The sequence below is a fragment of the Pelophylax lessonae genome (genome assembly GCF_965119305.1).
Source record: "Pelophylax lessonae genome assembly, chromosome: 5".
Lineage (NCBI taxonomy): Eukaryota > Metazoa > Chordata > Amphibia > Anura > Ranidae > Pelophylax > Pelophylax lessonae.
The window spans coordinates 495,859,543-495,875,953 of record NC_138772.1 but is presented as its reverse complement, the minus strand read 5'-3'; the positions used below and the strand labels follow the sequence as shown (position 1 = coordinate 495,875,953).

The 16,411-nt window shown below is 45.0% G+C and overlaps 1 protein-coding gene across 1 annotated transcript in view; it reads left to right on the top strand.

Moving 5' to 3' along the window:
• The window catches only part of RSPO2 (R-spondin 2), a 193,974-nt gene that overhangs the window by 100,392 nt on the left and 77,171 nt on the right, over positions 1-16,411 (top strand). The window contains exon 3 of the mRNA XM_082259778.1: positions 927-1,115. Coding sequence (XP_082115904.1) covers positions 927-1,115 — 189 coding nt within the window. The remainder of the gene's footprint in view (positions 1-926; positions 1,116-16,411) is intronic.

Sequence of the window (16,411 nt, the reverse complement as noted above, 5' to 3'; positions counted from 1 at the left end):
ACATGTACGGCGCTCGCTCTCGGGAGGCTAGGGGGCGCTCCTGCCCCTGCTTGTCAGCGGGGAAGCCACTGCAGTGGGCAGGCGGCTCTGATTGCCGCCTGACACCCACGATCGCTCCCCGCTGAGAGAGAAGACACAGCTGACCGTTCTTCTCCCTGGAAAGATCACAGAGCCCATGTGATTCTTCTATATAGAATCACATGTCGCTATGGTTACTGATTACTGTAGTAATATCACTGGTCCCCCCAAAAGTGTCAAAAATGTCAGTCAGGGGTTTGATCTGTCCGCCGCAAGGGCGCAGTCCCACAAAAAATCGCAGATTGCCGTCATTATTAGTAAAAGAAAAAAACCCCAATACAAATTACATCTATCCCGTAGTTAGTAGACGCAATAATTTTTGCGCAAACCAATCCAAAATACGCTTATTGCGATTTTTTTTTTTTTTTTTTTTTTTTTTTATAGCGCAAAAAATAAAAATCACGCAGGTGATCAAATACATCAAAAAGAAAGCTCTATTTGTGGGGAAAAAAGAAACATCAATTTTATTTGGGAACAGCGTCGCATGACCGCTCAATTGTCCGTTTAAAGTAACGCAGTGCCGAATCGCAAAATAAGGCCTGGTCAGGACCAGGCCTTCCTGTCTTAAAGTGGTTAATAATGCATAAAGGTAAAAAAAAACAACTTCATGCTTTAGAACCACTTTAAACTGTGAATCCATTATTGTAACAAACCTACCGAAAGGTGAAAAAAATCAGCCAGTAAATTTTATGTAAAGGTTTGAGAATTCCTTCTTCTTTTTTTTTTTTTTTTTTTTTTGTAGTAAAACATTTACAGAATTAAGTGTTTAAGGTTTATTTTTCTAATGTGTAAAATGTAAACTTCATGTGTGGCTTTGTAAACTGATTTGTGGATATCTTATTTTACAGCCAGCTATGGAACGAATCCAATCTGCAAAGGTTGTCTGTCATGTTCAAGAGACAATGGCTGCATCCGCTGCCAACCCAAACTGTTTTTCTTTCTGCGAAGAGAAGGGATGAGACAGTACGGAGAGTGTTTACATTCCTGTCCTCCCGGATACTACGGACTAAGAGCACCTGACATGAACAGATGTTCCAGTAAGTCACTGTATTATATACGATTCTATTTTATCTGACCCTAAAATGTAATAGTACTGGAATGCTGATGTCCAAGCCTTTTGGTTTACTGTGTGCGTTATTTTGTCATGCGGTAGAATCTTGTGATGTGGAATGGATTGAGTTTTAACGTGTATGTCCAAATTTACCCCAAAACCCCTCTCTCCCTCTCAATCATGTCCAATCATGGTTTTAGTCTTTTATCTACTGTAGCGCGTAGTTGGCTTTTTATTACTTCCATTGATAATATCACCGGGCTTGTGAAATTGTTGCTGGCAAGTCGGTTCCTGTTGACTTAAGCTACCCATAGATGGATTGAACCAGGACCGGTTCAGCAGGGACCGGCTGAGATTCGATTCATCTATGGGCAAGCTCATTGTACCCAAGTCAATCCATCGATTGACTTGGGTAAAACCAGCCTGTCAGATTGTTTACATTCCATTATTATCATTGTGTTCTTTCCACTTTTGCAAAATGAATTGTAGCAGTACTCTCATGGAAGCCGCTTAGTGTGGGTTCCCCTGGGTTACCATTAAGCCTAGTACACACGCAATGAATTTCCGTCGACCGGTCGTCCATCTTTTGTCCAGAGTGGTGTTTTGTTGGTTGGAATGTGCCTAGACTGCACACGAATTTTCCCGCCCGAAAAAATTCTACTTCAGAAGTGATGTCTTGTGTTGGTTTGCTTTTTGTGTTCTTCCTTCTCTGAGCATGCCCAGTCTTGCTCATAAGATTTTTTCCCTGTCGAAATCTGTACTGACTGCACGAAAATCGACTGTGTTTTGACGGAGGACAAAAATTTTATAGCCTGCACACCAGATTTTTTTCGGCCCAAAAGTCGGAGTCGGTTGTCGGAAGCATCATACTAACAAGCCGAAAATCGGCAGATCGGTCGTCGGACGAAAATTCCCGGCCGAATTTCGACTCGTGTGTACGGGCCTTTAGCAACAGTAGGACATTTAAGCATATTTCCAAGTGTGATTACCTCAGACAAGAACCAGTCCAGTTTCTTTCGTTTTTAGGGTTTGAGAACATGGATAGGAGAAGGGATGATTGGGATACTCCAACAACTGAACTATGCACAAATAGGCAGGAACTATACAGAATTGCTAATTGACACTGGTTAGCGCTGACTGATGCTGGTCACGGCTATGCCGCTTACTTTAGCTTCACCTTTGACTGTGAAAAGTCCTTAAAGCTCCCCAAGGTACTCTTTCCTGAGGTAGGTGACTTGTAGTGCACTTCAGGGCCCTTCCTGGTGCCCTCTTTATTCCCTATTCTTCAGGGCTTCACAACTTGGCACCCCCTTTACTGCAACATCCCGGGCTAGCTGGCTCTCTGATTCCCTTGACCTCTCTGGAGTGGTCCCCTCTCTTAGGCAGATCTTGAGTACTCCCAACTGCTGGTTTTCCAGAAGAATCCTGCTCCACTTGGTCAGCATACACTTGATCCTCCACAGCACCACTCATCCCCTGGTCCCTAGGCCAACTGCCTGGACCACCTTCCTTAGCAACAGGAGGAGAGACAGCATTTAACCTTCTCCTGGGACCTGGCTTCCTGCCCAAAGATACCCTGTCACATGCCCCCCTCCTATTTATGTCCAATCTCAGGATGCATTGCAGGAATGCCCTCCCACTGGAAGTGACATAAAACAGAGTGTGTCACTGGCTAGGTTTCCTCCACTGTCCAATGAGCTCCCTCATTGGCTGCAGTGGGGACACTCCCTCAGACCCAGTGAATCGCACAAGGAAACATGTGACAGGCTAACAGATCAGACCCTCCTGATAAGCAGAACAGGGCCATAACTATGCTTTACCTAGCACCTACCTAGGAAGATGCTACAAAATTATTGCAAAAAATGAAATCCGTAATTTCTCAATGAAATAAAAATGCTAGATTAATGAGCAGGCTAAACACTTGATCACAAATGCTATAAAACAATGTTTCTCAATATCACTGCCAGGTTGCAGCTTTCCTCCTGCTGGGTCTCAACCTCCTAATTTTTTCTTAAAGCGGTTGTATACTTAAAAAAATAAAAAAAACCCTGCAAGACAAAGGCATAATGCGATGCATACTAGCTCATTATGAAATACTTACCTTAGAACGAAGCCCCGACACGAACCCCCGGACACCACTGTGGGAGCTGACATGATCCCTCGGCGTCTCTTCCGGGTTCGGCGGCTCCGGCGTTGTGATTGGCCGGAGCCGCGATGACGTCACTCCCGCGCATGCGCACGGGATTCATTTTCCGGCAAGTTCCCGGCAAGGAACGCTGAAGGTTCGCCGGACCTTCAGAGTGCATACGCTGCTCGCGTGAGAGGCTGCATGCAGTGAAAATATCTCCTAAACCGTGCTGGTTTAGGAGATATTAATTGTACCTACAGGTAAGCCTTATTATAGGCTTACCTGTAGTTAAAAGTCGCAAAAAGCGGTATACTACCGCTTTAAGTGTGCCAGTTCTGTGTCGGCCTGACAGCTACAGCTGTCCCATTCTCAGCAGCACTGTGCTGTTTGATTACAAACTCTGTGCCCGAGTTGTAGGGGGTTCTTACCTCATAGGTTGCTATACCGAGTTTGTGAAAAAAACATGGTGGTGCCGCAGAAACCTTCTGCTCTGCTGTAACTGTCAAGCTATGGTGGTGGTGGGGGGAGAGCAGTCAATGCTTGGACAGGGAAGTCAAGCTGCCCATCATGGAGGCAGGAGGTGCAAAGTACTGCACCTTCCATGCTCCACATCTGATGCTTGGTGTGACCTAGGACACCTAGTGTAAGGGGGAACACTGACCACTATAAAAGGGACACTCTGACCACCATGCAAGGATGTGGGGACACACTCGCCACCAATGTAAGGGGTTCACTGACCACCATGTAGGGGAACACACTGACCGCCTATGTAAGGGGGTTCTATGGTCACCAGTGTGAGGACGCACGCTGACCACCAATGTAAGTGGAGCAATGACCAAGGATGTAAGAGTACACACTCACAATCAGGGAATGGGGGGGGTACACACTGACCCCCAGTGTAAAGGGGGGCATACTGAACACTGACCATCATTTTTAAAGTAGCATACTGAGCATTTACCATCAGTGTAAGAAGGCCTGCGTTCTGCAAGATGTGCTGTGCAATGACATTGTCTTAACCCCGGCACTCAGACTGTTGCACAGAATATATGTTATATATTGCATAGCCCTTCACTGTATGTTCTATATAATCATATCTTCTCATAATCCTAGAATTAATGAGTATACTTTTTTTTTTTTTTTTTTTTTATTGTTGGGAATGGAAGCTTTTTGAAATAATTTACCTGGTCCTTCTCTCACAACGATTGAGAACCACTGCTATTATTGACACTTTCCCCATCTAATTGATCTGGTTATTACAAGTATAAATACAAGGATATCCGTTTAGAATTCATATTGTACCTATCATTTTGAAACTTTTGTCTCCAGAGACTTGCATTATGATTTTTTTAAGAGCTGGACAGGGTCTCTTTGAGCATTTTATGCACCAATTTCATTGCTAGCTAGCATACAACACGTAGATTAAAGTCAGCGTGTATGTTGGCTCTTGGCCTCACTCTTTGATGTACAATAACATTCTAAGATAAACTCACTCCTACTGCTTAAGGGCTTCTATAGAGCGGATGATAAGTTTCCATAGATTGTTGTAAAACATATAAAAGGCTATATGATCTTTGGGATTTTTCCCACCATCATAGGATAATACTCGTCACATGATCACCAATTGGTACACAAAGTAGAGAATATACAATGGGTAGCCTAACAGACAATCTTTGGCCTTTCATGATATAGTTCTAAAGTCCTCACTATGCTGCTTTAACAAAACTTTTATTATTCTTTAATATATTTAAACTCTCTTCCCCACCCCTCGAAGTATCCCAATACATGGCATGATCACAGGGGGCACTTCAGGGTGATGTTTTGTGGAAACATCACCCTTAACATTTTACCACATAAATCAGAAACCTCCTTCGAATCTATATTCTAACATATTGGTGATGTCTCTTTTAAAAATTCCCTTGTTTGTTGGATTATGCCTTTGATCACAATGCATGAACTTCATGTCCTTAGTTTCTTTAATTCTTTGTTGTTGGCTAGATACAGAGACCAATTTTAGCACCATCATTCTGTGTCCATAATTTGACAATTGACTAAAACATATTTTTTTAAACTAATTATCAGTGCTGCCAGCATTGCTGCAAAGATTGAAGGGGTGGAGGGTCAGCCTGTCAGTGCTCAGACCTTACGCCTCACATTTAGGGCTGTTGCTAGACTATTTTGCGCCCTAGGCAAGACCAGCTACTTGCGTCCCCCGGTTTAGAAAGAAAAAAAATATTTTTTTACTTTCTACACATCCAATAAAAAAAAAAATCGAAATTTCTTCTTCAATTTAGGCCAATATGTATTCTGCTACATATTTAGTAACCTAAAATTTACAATAAGCGTATATTGTTTTTTTTTTTGCAAAAGTTATCACGCCTACAATCTATGGGATATTTTTATGGATTTTTTTATTTATTTATTTTTTTACTAGTAATGGCAGCAATCGGCAATTTTTTTTTTTTTTAACAGGACTGCGACTTTGTGACAGACACATATGACACTAAAGCTGGATACACACTAACACACTATAAGATTTTCTGAAGACTTTTTCCTTCAGATTTACCTTTTCTATGTAGTGCAAGGGCCTGCCAGATTGCATACAAATTGAAAGTGTTTAGGTTTGACCTCATATTATACGGCTTTGGTAAGTCTGAAGGAAAAAGTCTTCAGAAAATCTTCTAGTGTGTATGGCTCTTTAAAGCCCCGTACACACGCACAGATTGTTGGCCGTAAATTGTTGGCCAACGTCCGATCTGCCGATTGTAGGCTTGTTAGTATGAGGCTTCTGACAACCAACTGCCAATTTTCAGCCGAAAAAAATCTGGTGTGCATGCTATAAAACGTTTGTTGGCCAACAAAAAACGGCTGATTGTTCCTCAGTCAGTACAGATTTCGGCAGACAAAAATCAGATGAGCAAGACTGGGCACGCTCAGAGAAGAGAAAACACACGGAAAGTAAACCAGCACATGACATCACTTCTGAAGTTGGTTTTTGTTGGCCAACAAAAGGCCAGTGCAAGCCTAGAGTACATTTCAACCAACAAACACTGGACAAAAGTTGGCCGATCAGTTGGCCAACAATCTGTGCGTGTGTACGGGGCTTAAGTGACACTTTTTGGGGACCAGTGACACCAATACAGTGATCAGTGCAAAAAATATGCACTGTAGCTGTACTAATGATGCTGACAGGGAAGGGGTTAACATCAGGGGGGATCAAAGGGTTAAATGTGTACCCTGGGAGTGTTTACTAACTGTGTGTGTGTGGGGGGGGGGTTCTTTGACTGAGGGAAGACAGAGGTCCGTGTTGCTTAGCAGAAACACAAGATCTCCATCTTCCCCTCTCACAGAACGGCAATTTGCCTTGTTTACATAGGCAGACCACCGTTCTGTCTGCCTCGGGAAAGATTGGTGGGTCCCGGCAGACATTGGGTCTGCTGTGTCCCCATAAAAAAAAAGACATAGTTACGATACGTTATTTCGTGCTGAAGGGACGCCCTGCCTCAGAATATGTGCGTGGGGCGTCTGGAAGCGGATATATACAAAAGCAGCAGTCTTTTATTATAATATTATAATTACTGATGATATAAAATATTCACAGACTATACAAGACTACTGCTTTTGTATATTATATTTTGTTGCTGATATAATATTGCGGAAAGGCACACAAGACTGCTGCTTATATCATTTACTTCTATCACCCACTGGTCCATCCCCATCTCTTCTTATCTAGATCATTAATCAAGTATCCAATATTTGTCCATGACTATACTATAATAAATATGTACAAGTAAATGATGCCATAATATACTGTGCACAGCCTGGGAATTCCAAATACGATTGCTGCAGCTGCAGACTGTGTATAATACTGTTAGTCTACTACAGCTTGAGCCAGGCAGCTATTATTACAGGCCACACTGTCTGTTATGCACACACACAAAGTACTTTCTCTCTTCTCAGTTTCAGCCTGCTCCTGAGCCTCCACAGTCCACACCGCGTGGGACAGACAACCAAGGACTGTGGAGGGTCCCGGCAGCACTCGTGCAGCCCCAAACCATGACACTCCCACCACCTTGCTTGACTGTAGGCAAGACAGACTTGTTTTTGTACTCCTCACCTGGTTGCCGCCACACATGCTTGACACCATCTGAACCAAATAAGTTTATCTTGGTCTCATCAGACCACAGGACACGGTTCCAGTAATCCATGTCCTTAGTCTGCTTGTTTTCAGCAAACTGTGTGCGGGCTTTCTTGTGCATCATCTTTAGAAGAGGCTTTCTTCTGGGACAACAGCCGTGCAGATCAATTTGATGCAGTTTGTGGCATATGGTCTGAGCACTGACAGGCTGACCCCCCACCCCTTCAACCTCTGCAGAAATGCTGGCAGCACTCATACGTCTATTTCCCAAAGACAACCTCTGGATATGATGCTGAGCACGTGCACTCAGCTTCTTTGGTTGACCATGGCGAGGCTTGTTCTGAGTGGCACCTGTCCTGTTAAACCGCTGTATTGTCTTCGCCACTGTGCTGCAGCTCAGTTTCAGGGTCTTGGCAATCTTCTTATAGCCTAGGCCATCTTTATGTAGAGCAACAATTCTTTTTTTCAGATCCTCAGAGTTCTTTGCCATTAAGGTGCCATGTTGAACTTCCAGTGACCAGTATGAGAGAGTGAGAGCAATAACACCAAATTTAACACACCTGCTCCCCATTCACACCTGAGACCTTGTAACACCGTGTCACATGATACCAGAGAGAGAAAATGGAACTCTATCCAGTGGTCTGATAAGACCAAGATAAATTTATCTGGTTCAGATGGTGTCAAGCGTGTGTCGCGGCAACCAGGTGAGGGGTACAAAGAGAAATGTGTCCTGCCTACAGTCAAGCATGGTGGTGGGAGTGCCATGGTCTGGGGCTGCATGAGTGCTGCTGGCACTGGGGAGCTACAGTTCATTGAGGAAACCATTAATGCCAACATGCACTGTGACATACTGAAGCAGAGCATGATCCCCTCCCTTTGGACGATGGACCGTAGGGTAGTATTCCAACATACCGACGCCAAACACACCTCCAAGACTACCACTGCCTTGCTAAATAAGCTGAGGTTAAAGGTGATGGACTGGCCAAGCATGTCTCCAGACCTAAACCCTATTGAGCATCTGTGGGGGCATCCTCAAACGGAAGGTGGAGGAGCGCAAGGTCTCTAACATCCATCAGCTCCGGGATGTCATCAAGGCGGAGTGGAAGAGGACTCTAGTGGCAACCTGTGAAGCTCTGGTGAACTCCATGCCCAAGAGGGTTAAGGCAGTGCTGGAAAATAATGGTAACCACCACACAAAATATTGACACTTTGGGCCCAATATGAACATTTGCACTTAGGGGTGTATTCACTTTTGTTGCTAGCGGTTTAGACATTAATGGCTGTGTGTTGAGTTATTTTGAGGGGGCATCAAATTTACACTGTTAAACAAACTGTACACTCACTACTTTACGTTGTAGCAAAGTGACATTTCTTCAGTGTTGTCACATGAAAAGCTATAATATATTTACAAAAATGTGAGGGGTGTAGTCATTTTTGTGACTATATATATATATATATATATATATATATATATATATATATATATAGTATTCTAATCACAGTGGTGCAGTGGTTGGCACTTTCGCCTAGCAGCAAAATGGTTGCTGGTACGAATCCCAACCGCGACACTACCTGCCTGGAATTTGCATGTTCTCACTGTGCCTGCGTGGGTTTCCTCCCACACTCCAAAGACATGCTGGTGGGTTAATTGGCTCCTGTCTAAATTGTCCCTGGTATATGTATGTGTGAATGTCAGTTAGGGACCTTGTATTGTAAGCTCCTTGAGGGTAAGGACTGATGTGAATGTACAATGTGTATGTAAAGCGCTGCGTAAATTGACAGCGTTGTACAAGTACCTGAAATAAATAAATCAAAAATATAGTAAATGCTGTGTCTCAGGAACAACTGTTTACAAACAGCCATGCAATTTTCATGTCATAGCTGGTGATCACATGATCAAGAACAATTGATTGACTTCTGATCTCAAGTCTGCCTAGGCAGCTATGAGTGGAAGTGTGCCACTCATTCCGAAGGACAATGTTGTTTAAAGAAACTTTTAAAAAGGCAAATATTTTAAATGCTTACTTGAAGGGTTTTAATGTCCATAAATTTATTGACTGCAACATGCTTTTTGACCTTGCTAGAAAATGGTATTGGTCAATTTTCCTAGCTCCCCTTTCTCCTTGCATGTTTTAGCCCTCTCCTCTTCTGGGAGTGTCTATATACTCTCTGTGGTGGCCAAGCTCCACTACCTCTGTTAGCGACTTCCTAAAGCTATAGAGCAAGGATAGGCAACCTTGGAAAGGTGGAAACGGAAGAAGGGAGTGAAAAGGAGGGACCACAATTGAGGGAGGTAGAGAAAGAAAGAGGTAAGCAAAGTTTCTCCTTCACAGAGTAGTCAACCCCTCTTCACATCATAGTTTCCTACTCTTTACACTAAAAGGCCCCCACTATCATAGCTCCCAACTGTCCCTGATTTTGAGGGAGTGTCCCTCATTTCCTTTTAATTTGTGCCTCATTTTGATCTAATCTATATAGTTGTAAATAAAATGAAATTTTTATCTTTCAAAAGTGTTTCCCAGTGGTAAATCTTTCTTCCAATTTCTAAATTGCTGCATTTGTAAATTTCAAAAGCCAGTATAAAAGAATAGTAGTTAAAAAAAAAAAAAAGCAAGTGTTGGTTTAACTAATCTTCTTCTTTTTTTTTTTTTTTTTTGTATAATTATCTAAGGGGACATGGCAGGGGGTGTGTCCTATGCCTACATACCTGTGCTAATAGGTGTCCCTCATTCCCATCTCAAAAAGGTGGGAGGTATGCCCACTATATACATCAGAGTATTCACATCAGAAGTCCCCCTTTTGCAACAAAAGCCCTTCTTCAGTCCCCCCACCCCCTTTTATACATCATAAGGCCCCCAGTGCATCAGAGAATCCCTCTTTACATTAAGAGCCTCTTCTTCACAACAAAGTTTCCACTTTTACACCAGAAAGTTCCCTTCACACCAGTAGTCCCCCACACACCAGTACACCAGTAGCCCTTCTTCACCATTTACATCATAAGCTCCTCTGGGCTAGAGAATATGCTTTCTACTGCTGGGACTGCTGTGGCACCAGGCATGGTTTACAGTACATGGCAGGGGGTGGGGTGCAGTGAGGTGGAGCAGGTCAGGATCAAAGTAGACTTTAGATACAGTGTTGTCTCCATCCTCGCTACTTTAAATACCTATAATGTACAGTAAAAGAGGGGTGGCCTGGCAGAGTTGCAATCTATCTGTCACATGGCTGTGATCGATGGGTAGATCGCAATGAGTGATTGCTGACCACTGTCATAGGGTGTCGCTTGAGTGACACCACTAAATCTGCTGGGGCTGCTGACATTACATCCAAGATGTCGGCACCCAGTAGCTGTTTTAGGCCTTTTTTTAGTGTGTAGACAAAGGTGGCTTTTACAGGTAAATGACAAGCATATTTTGATACAATAAATGGTTTGCTGACAGGGTCTTTTTATTGTTCCTTGTAAGTTCTCTGAATAGTTATTCATAAGGTATTGAGGTTAGAAATAGATTTTTCAGCTGCCCAAATGCATGCCTTGCAAAGAGACTGTAAATTTACCATTCAGTGCTTTCCTATTGATCACTGCTCTGTTCTAAAGTATTGTCCCGCAAAAGCTACGGAGAAGCAGGCACTTCTGAGAGTGTCAATCTTCTGTGTTCCCCTCCAAAGCCCTCGCCGGTTCCCCCTGTTCATTTACACCTCTTTATAGGCCACTCTATCAACACAGAGGTCAGAGGAAGGAACCACTGAATGCTCAAATCTACACTACTAAAAGTGTTGGTTTCCCAGAAGACTTGGGGGACTAGTCCTCTAGAATAGTGGTATAGAGGGCCACAGGCAACAGAAAGTAAATATTTACAGGTTTCTTTTGCAGAGTAAGCATTGGGTCACTTTAATTTAGGTAGTTGCACTTCTACATGGTACATCGGATAAAAGTGCCCTGTTGGTGGCCCTTAAGGACCAGAGTTTAGTATTGCCACGCTAAATACGGGTTTACTCTAAAACGGTTTTAAAAACTATTAGTCGGCTTTTGCCAAATTTCCCAGACAGCGTAATAAAAAAAAAAGGTCTTTATGTCACTTTGCTTCAATAATCCTAACCGATCCTCTTTGATGTGACTGCAAGTCTGGCATAGTTCACTAATCCTGCCTTTGTTCAGCATTGCGCCGCAGCACATCATTTATGTAATTTTCTTGTAAAGTGTCTGTATTTTTTAGGCATTTTAATTCATGTTATCATTTGGTCTGACCTTTGAGCAAACTGTTGCTGATTATTTGTGTCAAAGTTAGTAAATCCAAACTTGAATCGTAATCATCAGTCTTTTGGTTTGCCGCAGCAGAGCTGGAAAATAAGAATGGCAATAAAAAAAAAATTATTGCAGTGCAAAGTGGCTCGCCAAATTGAATATTATTTTAATTAACACTCACCTAATACACCCATTCTGCAGTCTCTAGATTTAGTAGCATCTTATACTGCATTAGCCATTGATTTAATGCAGAAAGTTTAGTTGATAACCGTATTGGCTAATAAAATTGTTAAAGGTGCAAGCCTTCAGAACATGCAGGGTTCTTCAGGCTTTAGATATTTTCACTGGAGTTTCTAAACGGTTTAGGTATATTGGTACTGTATTCGTAATATTTGGGGAACAAAAATATATAGAAGGAATACTGTATGCAGAGCTTGACACCCAATACCACTTGTACACATATTGTCTAGAGCCCCAAGGGCCAACCTGCAGCCCAAGGGATATTTTGTTTTAAAGACCCCTTTAGTCAGTAGTAGGAGTATTGATATGTAAAACTATATTTGTAGTGCTCTCAAACAGTCTCCTTTCTAGAAGAGGTCTCTAGCTGTACCTGCAGCATGCGTACAATCTGACGGTCTACTGTACATGTCTGCAGACTCTGGCAGTCCTCTGTATCATTACATATGCTGAATATTCTGTGCAGAGCTTTTTGTGATAACAGGGGGCACAGCTGAAGACTCACAAGTTGACGACTACTGGTCTATGTCCAAGGGAATTGATAGGACCACATAGAAGGAAAAAGGCTAAAAAATATATATATATATATATACAGTACAGACCAAAAGTTTGGACACACCTTCTCATTCAAAGAGTTTTCTTTATTTTCGTGACTATGAAAATTGTCGAGTCACACTTTAAGAGGTAGTCACCTGAAATGGTTTTCACTTCACAGGTTTGCCCTGTCAGGTTTAATAAGTGTGTGATTTCTTGCCTTATAAATGGGGTTGGGACCATCAGTTGTGTTGTGCAGAAGTCAGGTGGATACACAGCTGAAAGTCCTACTGAATAGACTGTTAGAATTTGTATTATGGCAAGAAAAAAGCAGCCAAGTACAGGAAAACGAGTGGCCATCATTACTTTAAGGCCCCATGCACACGGGGCGTTAGAAAAAACGTACGTCAAAGTTAGTTCTGACGCCGGAAAAAGCAGCTGTAAAAACGTGCTTTCAGTAGCTTTTTCCATTGGCGTTATTGCACGTTTTGCCACGTTGCTTTTAGCAGCGTTTTTTTTTCTTCCATTCAAAATCAATGGTTCCCTATGGGAGCCTATTGATTTGAATGGAGGTCGCACCGCAACACCGCAAGTCGGATCCGACTTGCGCTGTGAGAATCTTGAGGGGGAACTCCACGCCAAAATGGGAAAAAGACGGCGTGGGGGTCCCCCCCAGGGTTCCAAACCAGGCCCTTCGGGTCTGTTATGGAATTTGAGGGTAGCCCCATGCCGAAAAAACGGCGTGGGGTCCCCCTCAAAATCCATACCAGACCCTTATCCGAGCATGCAGCCCGGCAGGTCAGGAAAGGGGAGGGGACGAGCGAGCGGCCCCACCCCCCCTGGACCACACCAGGCCACATGCCCTCAACATGGGGGGGGGGTGTTGGTGCTTTGGGGCAGGGGGAGCTCTGCACCCCCCACCTCAAAGCACCTTGCCCCCATGTTGATGAGGACAAGGGCCTCATCCCCACAACCCTGGCCGGTGGTTGTGGGGGTCTGCGGGCAGGGGGCTCATCGGAATCTGGAAGCCCCCTTTAACAAGGGGGCCCCCCAGATCCCGGACCCCCTCCCTATGTGAATGGGTATGGGGTACACTGTACCCCTACCCATTCACCCCATAAAAGGCAGTGTATGGAAATAACGACAAGAGACGTTTTGGAAAGTTTATTAAAAATCTTCATCCGACTCTTCTTGTCTTCTCCTCTCCGGGGTCTTCTCCGGGGTCTTCTGCTCTTTTGCTGTCCGCCCTTCTTGTCTTCTCCTCTCCGGGGTCTTCTCCGGGGTCTTCTGCTCTTTTGCTGTCCGCCCTTCTTGTCTTCTCCTCTCCGGGGTCTTCTGCTCTTTTGCTGTCCGCCCTTCTTGTCTTCTCCTCTCCGGGGTCTTCTGCTCTTTTGCTGTCCCCCTCTTCTTGTGTTCTTCTCTCCGGGGTCTTCTGCTGTCCCCTCTTCTGCTGTCCTCTCTTCTTTTCTTCTCCGGTCTTCTGCTCTTTTGCTGTCGGCTGTCGGCTGTCTTCTTCCTCCGGTCCTCCTCCAACGACGTCTCCGCTGATTATGCCTATCTCCGGTCTCTTCAGCTTATTATATAGCCATTAGGGGCGTGGCCCCGATGACGTCATGAGGAGGCCCCGCCCCCTCATGTCACAGATGACGTCATATGTGACATGATGGGGCGGGGCCTCCAGATGACGTCATCGGGGCCACGCCCCTAATGGCTATATAATAAGCTGAAGAGACCGGAGATAGGCATAATCAGCGGAGACGTCGTCGGAGGAGGACCGGAGGAAGAAGACAGCCGACAGCCGACAGCAAAAGAGCAGAAGACCGGAGAAGAAAAGAAGAGAGGACAGCAGAAGAGGGGACAGCAGAAGACCCCGGAGAGAAGAACACAAGAAGAGGGGGACAGCAAAAGAGCAGAAGACCCCGGAGAGGAGAAGACAAGAAGGGCGGACAGCAAAAGAGCAGAAGACCCCGGAGAGGAGAAGACAAGAAGGGCGGACAGCAAAAGAGCAGAAGACCCCGGAGAAGACCCCGGAGAGGAGAAGACAAGAAGGGCGGACAGCAAAAGAGCAGAAGACCCCGGAGAAGACCCCGGAGAGGAGAAGACAAGAAGGGCGGACAGCAAAAGAGCAGAAGACCCCGGAGAAGACCCCGGAGAGGAGAAGACAAGAAGAGTCGGATGAAGATTTTTAATAAACTTTCCAAAACGTCTCTTGTCGTTATTTCCATACACTGCCTTTTATGGGGTGAATGGGTAGGGGTACAGTGTACCCCATACCCATTCACATAGGGAGGGGGTCCGGGATCTGGGGGGCCCCCTTGTTAAAGGGGGCTTCCAGATTCCGATGAGCCCCCTGCCCGCAGACCCCCACAACCACCGGCCAGGGTTGTGGGGATGAGGCCCTTGTCCTCATCAACATGGGGGCAAGGTGCTTTGAGGTGGGGGGTGCAGAGCTCCCCCTGCCCCAAAGCACCAACACCCCCCCCATGTTGAGGGCATGTGGCCTGGTGTGGTCCAGGGGGGGTGGGGCCGCTCGCTCGTCCCCTCCCCTTTCCTGGCCTGCCGGGCTGCATGCTCGGATAAGGGTCTGATATGGATTTTGGGGGGGACCCCACGCCGTTTTTTCGGCATGGGGCTACCCTCAAATTCCATAACAGACCCGAAGGGCCTGGTTTGGAACCTTGGGGGGGACCCCACGCCGTTTTTTTCCCATTTTGGCGTGGAGTTCCCCCTCAAGATTCCCACAGCGCAAGTCACCCCGCAAGTCTGATCCGACTTGCGGTGTTGCGGTGCGACCTCCATTCAAATCAATAGGCTCCCATAGGGAACCATTGATTTTGAATGGAAGAAAAAAAAACGTATAACGTGGCTTAACGCACGTTAAGCAACGTTATAGCAAAGTTATTCAGCTTTTAGCAGCGTCAGGCATTTTTAACGCTGTAACGCTGGTCCTCAGAACGCGCAGGTGGTGGGTTCTTGTTGCAGCCTAAAAACGCCTAAGCCACTTACAGCTCAAAAACGTCTGAGTGTGCATGAGGCCATAGAATAACATGGAGGGGCGTTTTTAGGCTGCAAAAAGAAAACGCCTGACGCTGCTTACAGTGGCGTTAAAAACGTCCCGTGTGCATGGGGCCTAAGAAATTAAGGTCAGTCAGTCTGAAAAATTGGCAAAACTTTGAAAGTGTCCCCAAGTGTAGTCACAAAAACCATCAAGCGCTACAAAGAAACTGGCTGACATGCGGACCGCCCCAGGAAAGGAAGACCAAGAGTCACCTCTGCTGCGGAGGATAAGTTCATCCGAGTCACCAGCCTCAGAAATCGCAGGTTTACAGCAGCTCAGATTAGAGACCAGGTCAATGGCACACGGAGTTCTAGAGATGTGTCTGCTGCTAGAACAACTGTTAAGAGGAGACTGTGTGAATTAGGCCTTCATGGTAGAATATCTGCTAGGAAACCACTGCTAAAGAAAGGAAACAAGCAGAAGAGACTTGTTTGGGCTAAAGAACACAAGGAATGGACATTAGACCAGTGGAAATCTGTGCTTTGGTCTGATAAGTCCAAATTTTAGATCTTTGGTTCCAACCACCGTGTCTTTGTGCGACGCAGAAAAGGTGAATGGATGGACTCTACATGCCTGGTTCCCACCGTGAAGCATGGAGGAGGAGGTGTGATGGTGTGGGGGTGCTTTGCTGGTGACACTGTTGGGGATTTATTCAAAATTGAAGGCATACTGAACAAGCATGGCTACCACAGCATCTTGCAGCAGCATGCTATTCCATCCGGTTTGTGTTTAGTTGGACCATCATTTATTTTTCAGCAGGACAATGACCCCAAACACACCTCCAGGCTGTGTAACGGCTATTTGACCAAGAAGGAGAGTGATGGGGTGCTGCGCCAGATGACCTGGCCTCCACAGTCACCGGACCTGAACCCAATGGAGATGGTTTGGGGTGAGCTGGACCGCAGAGTGAAGGCAAAAGGGCCAACAAGTGCTAAGCATCTCTGGGAACT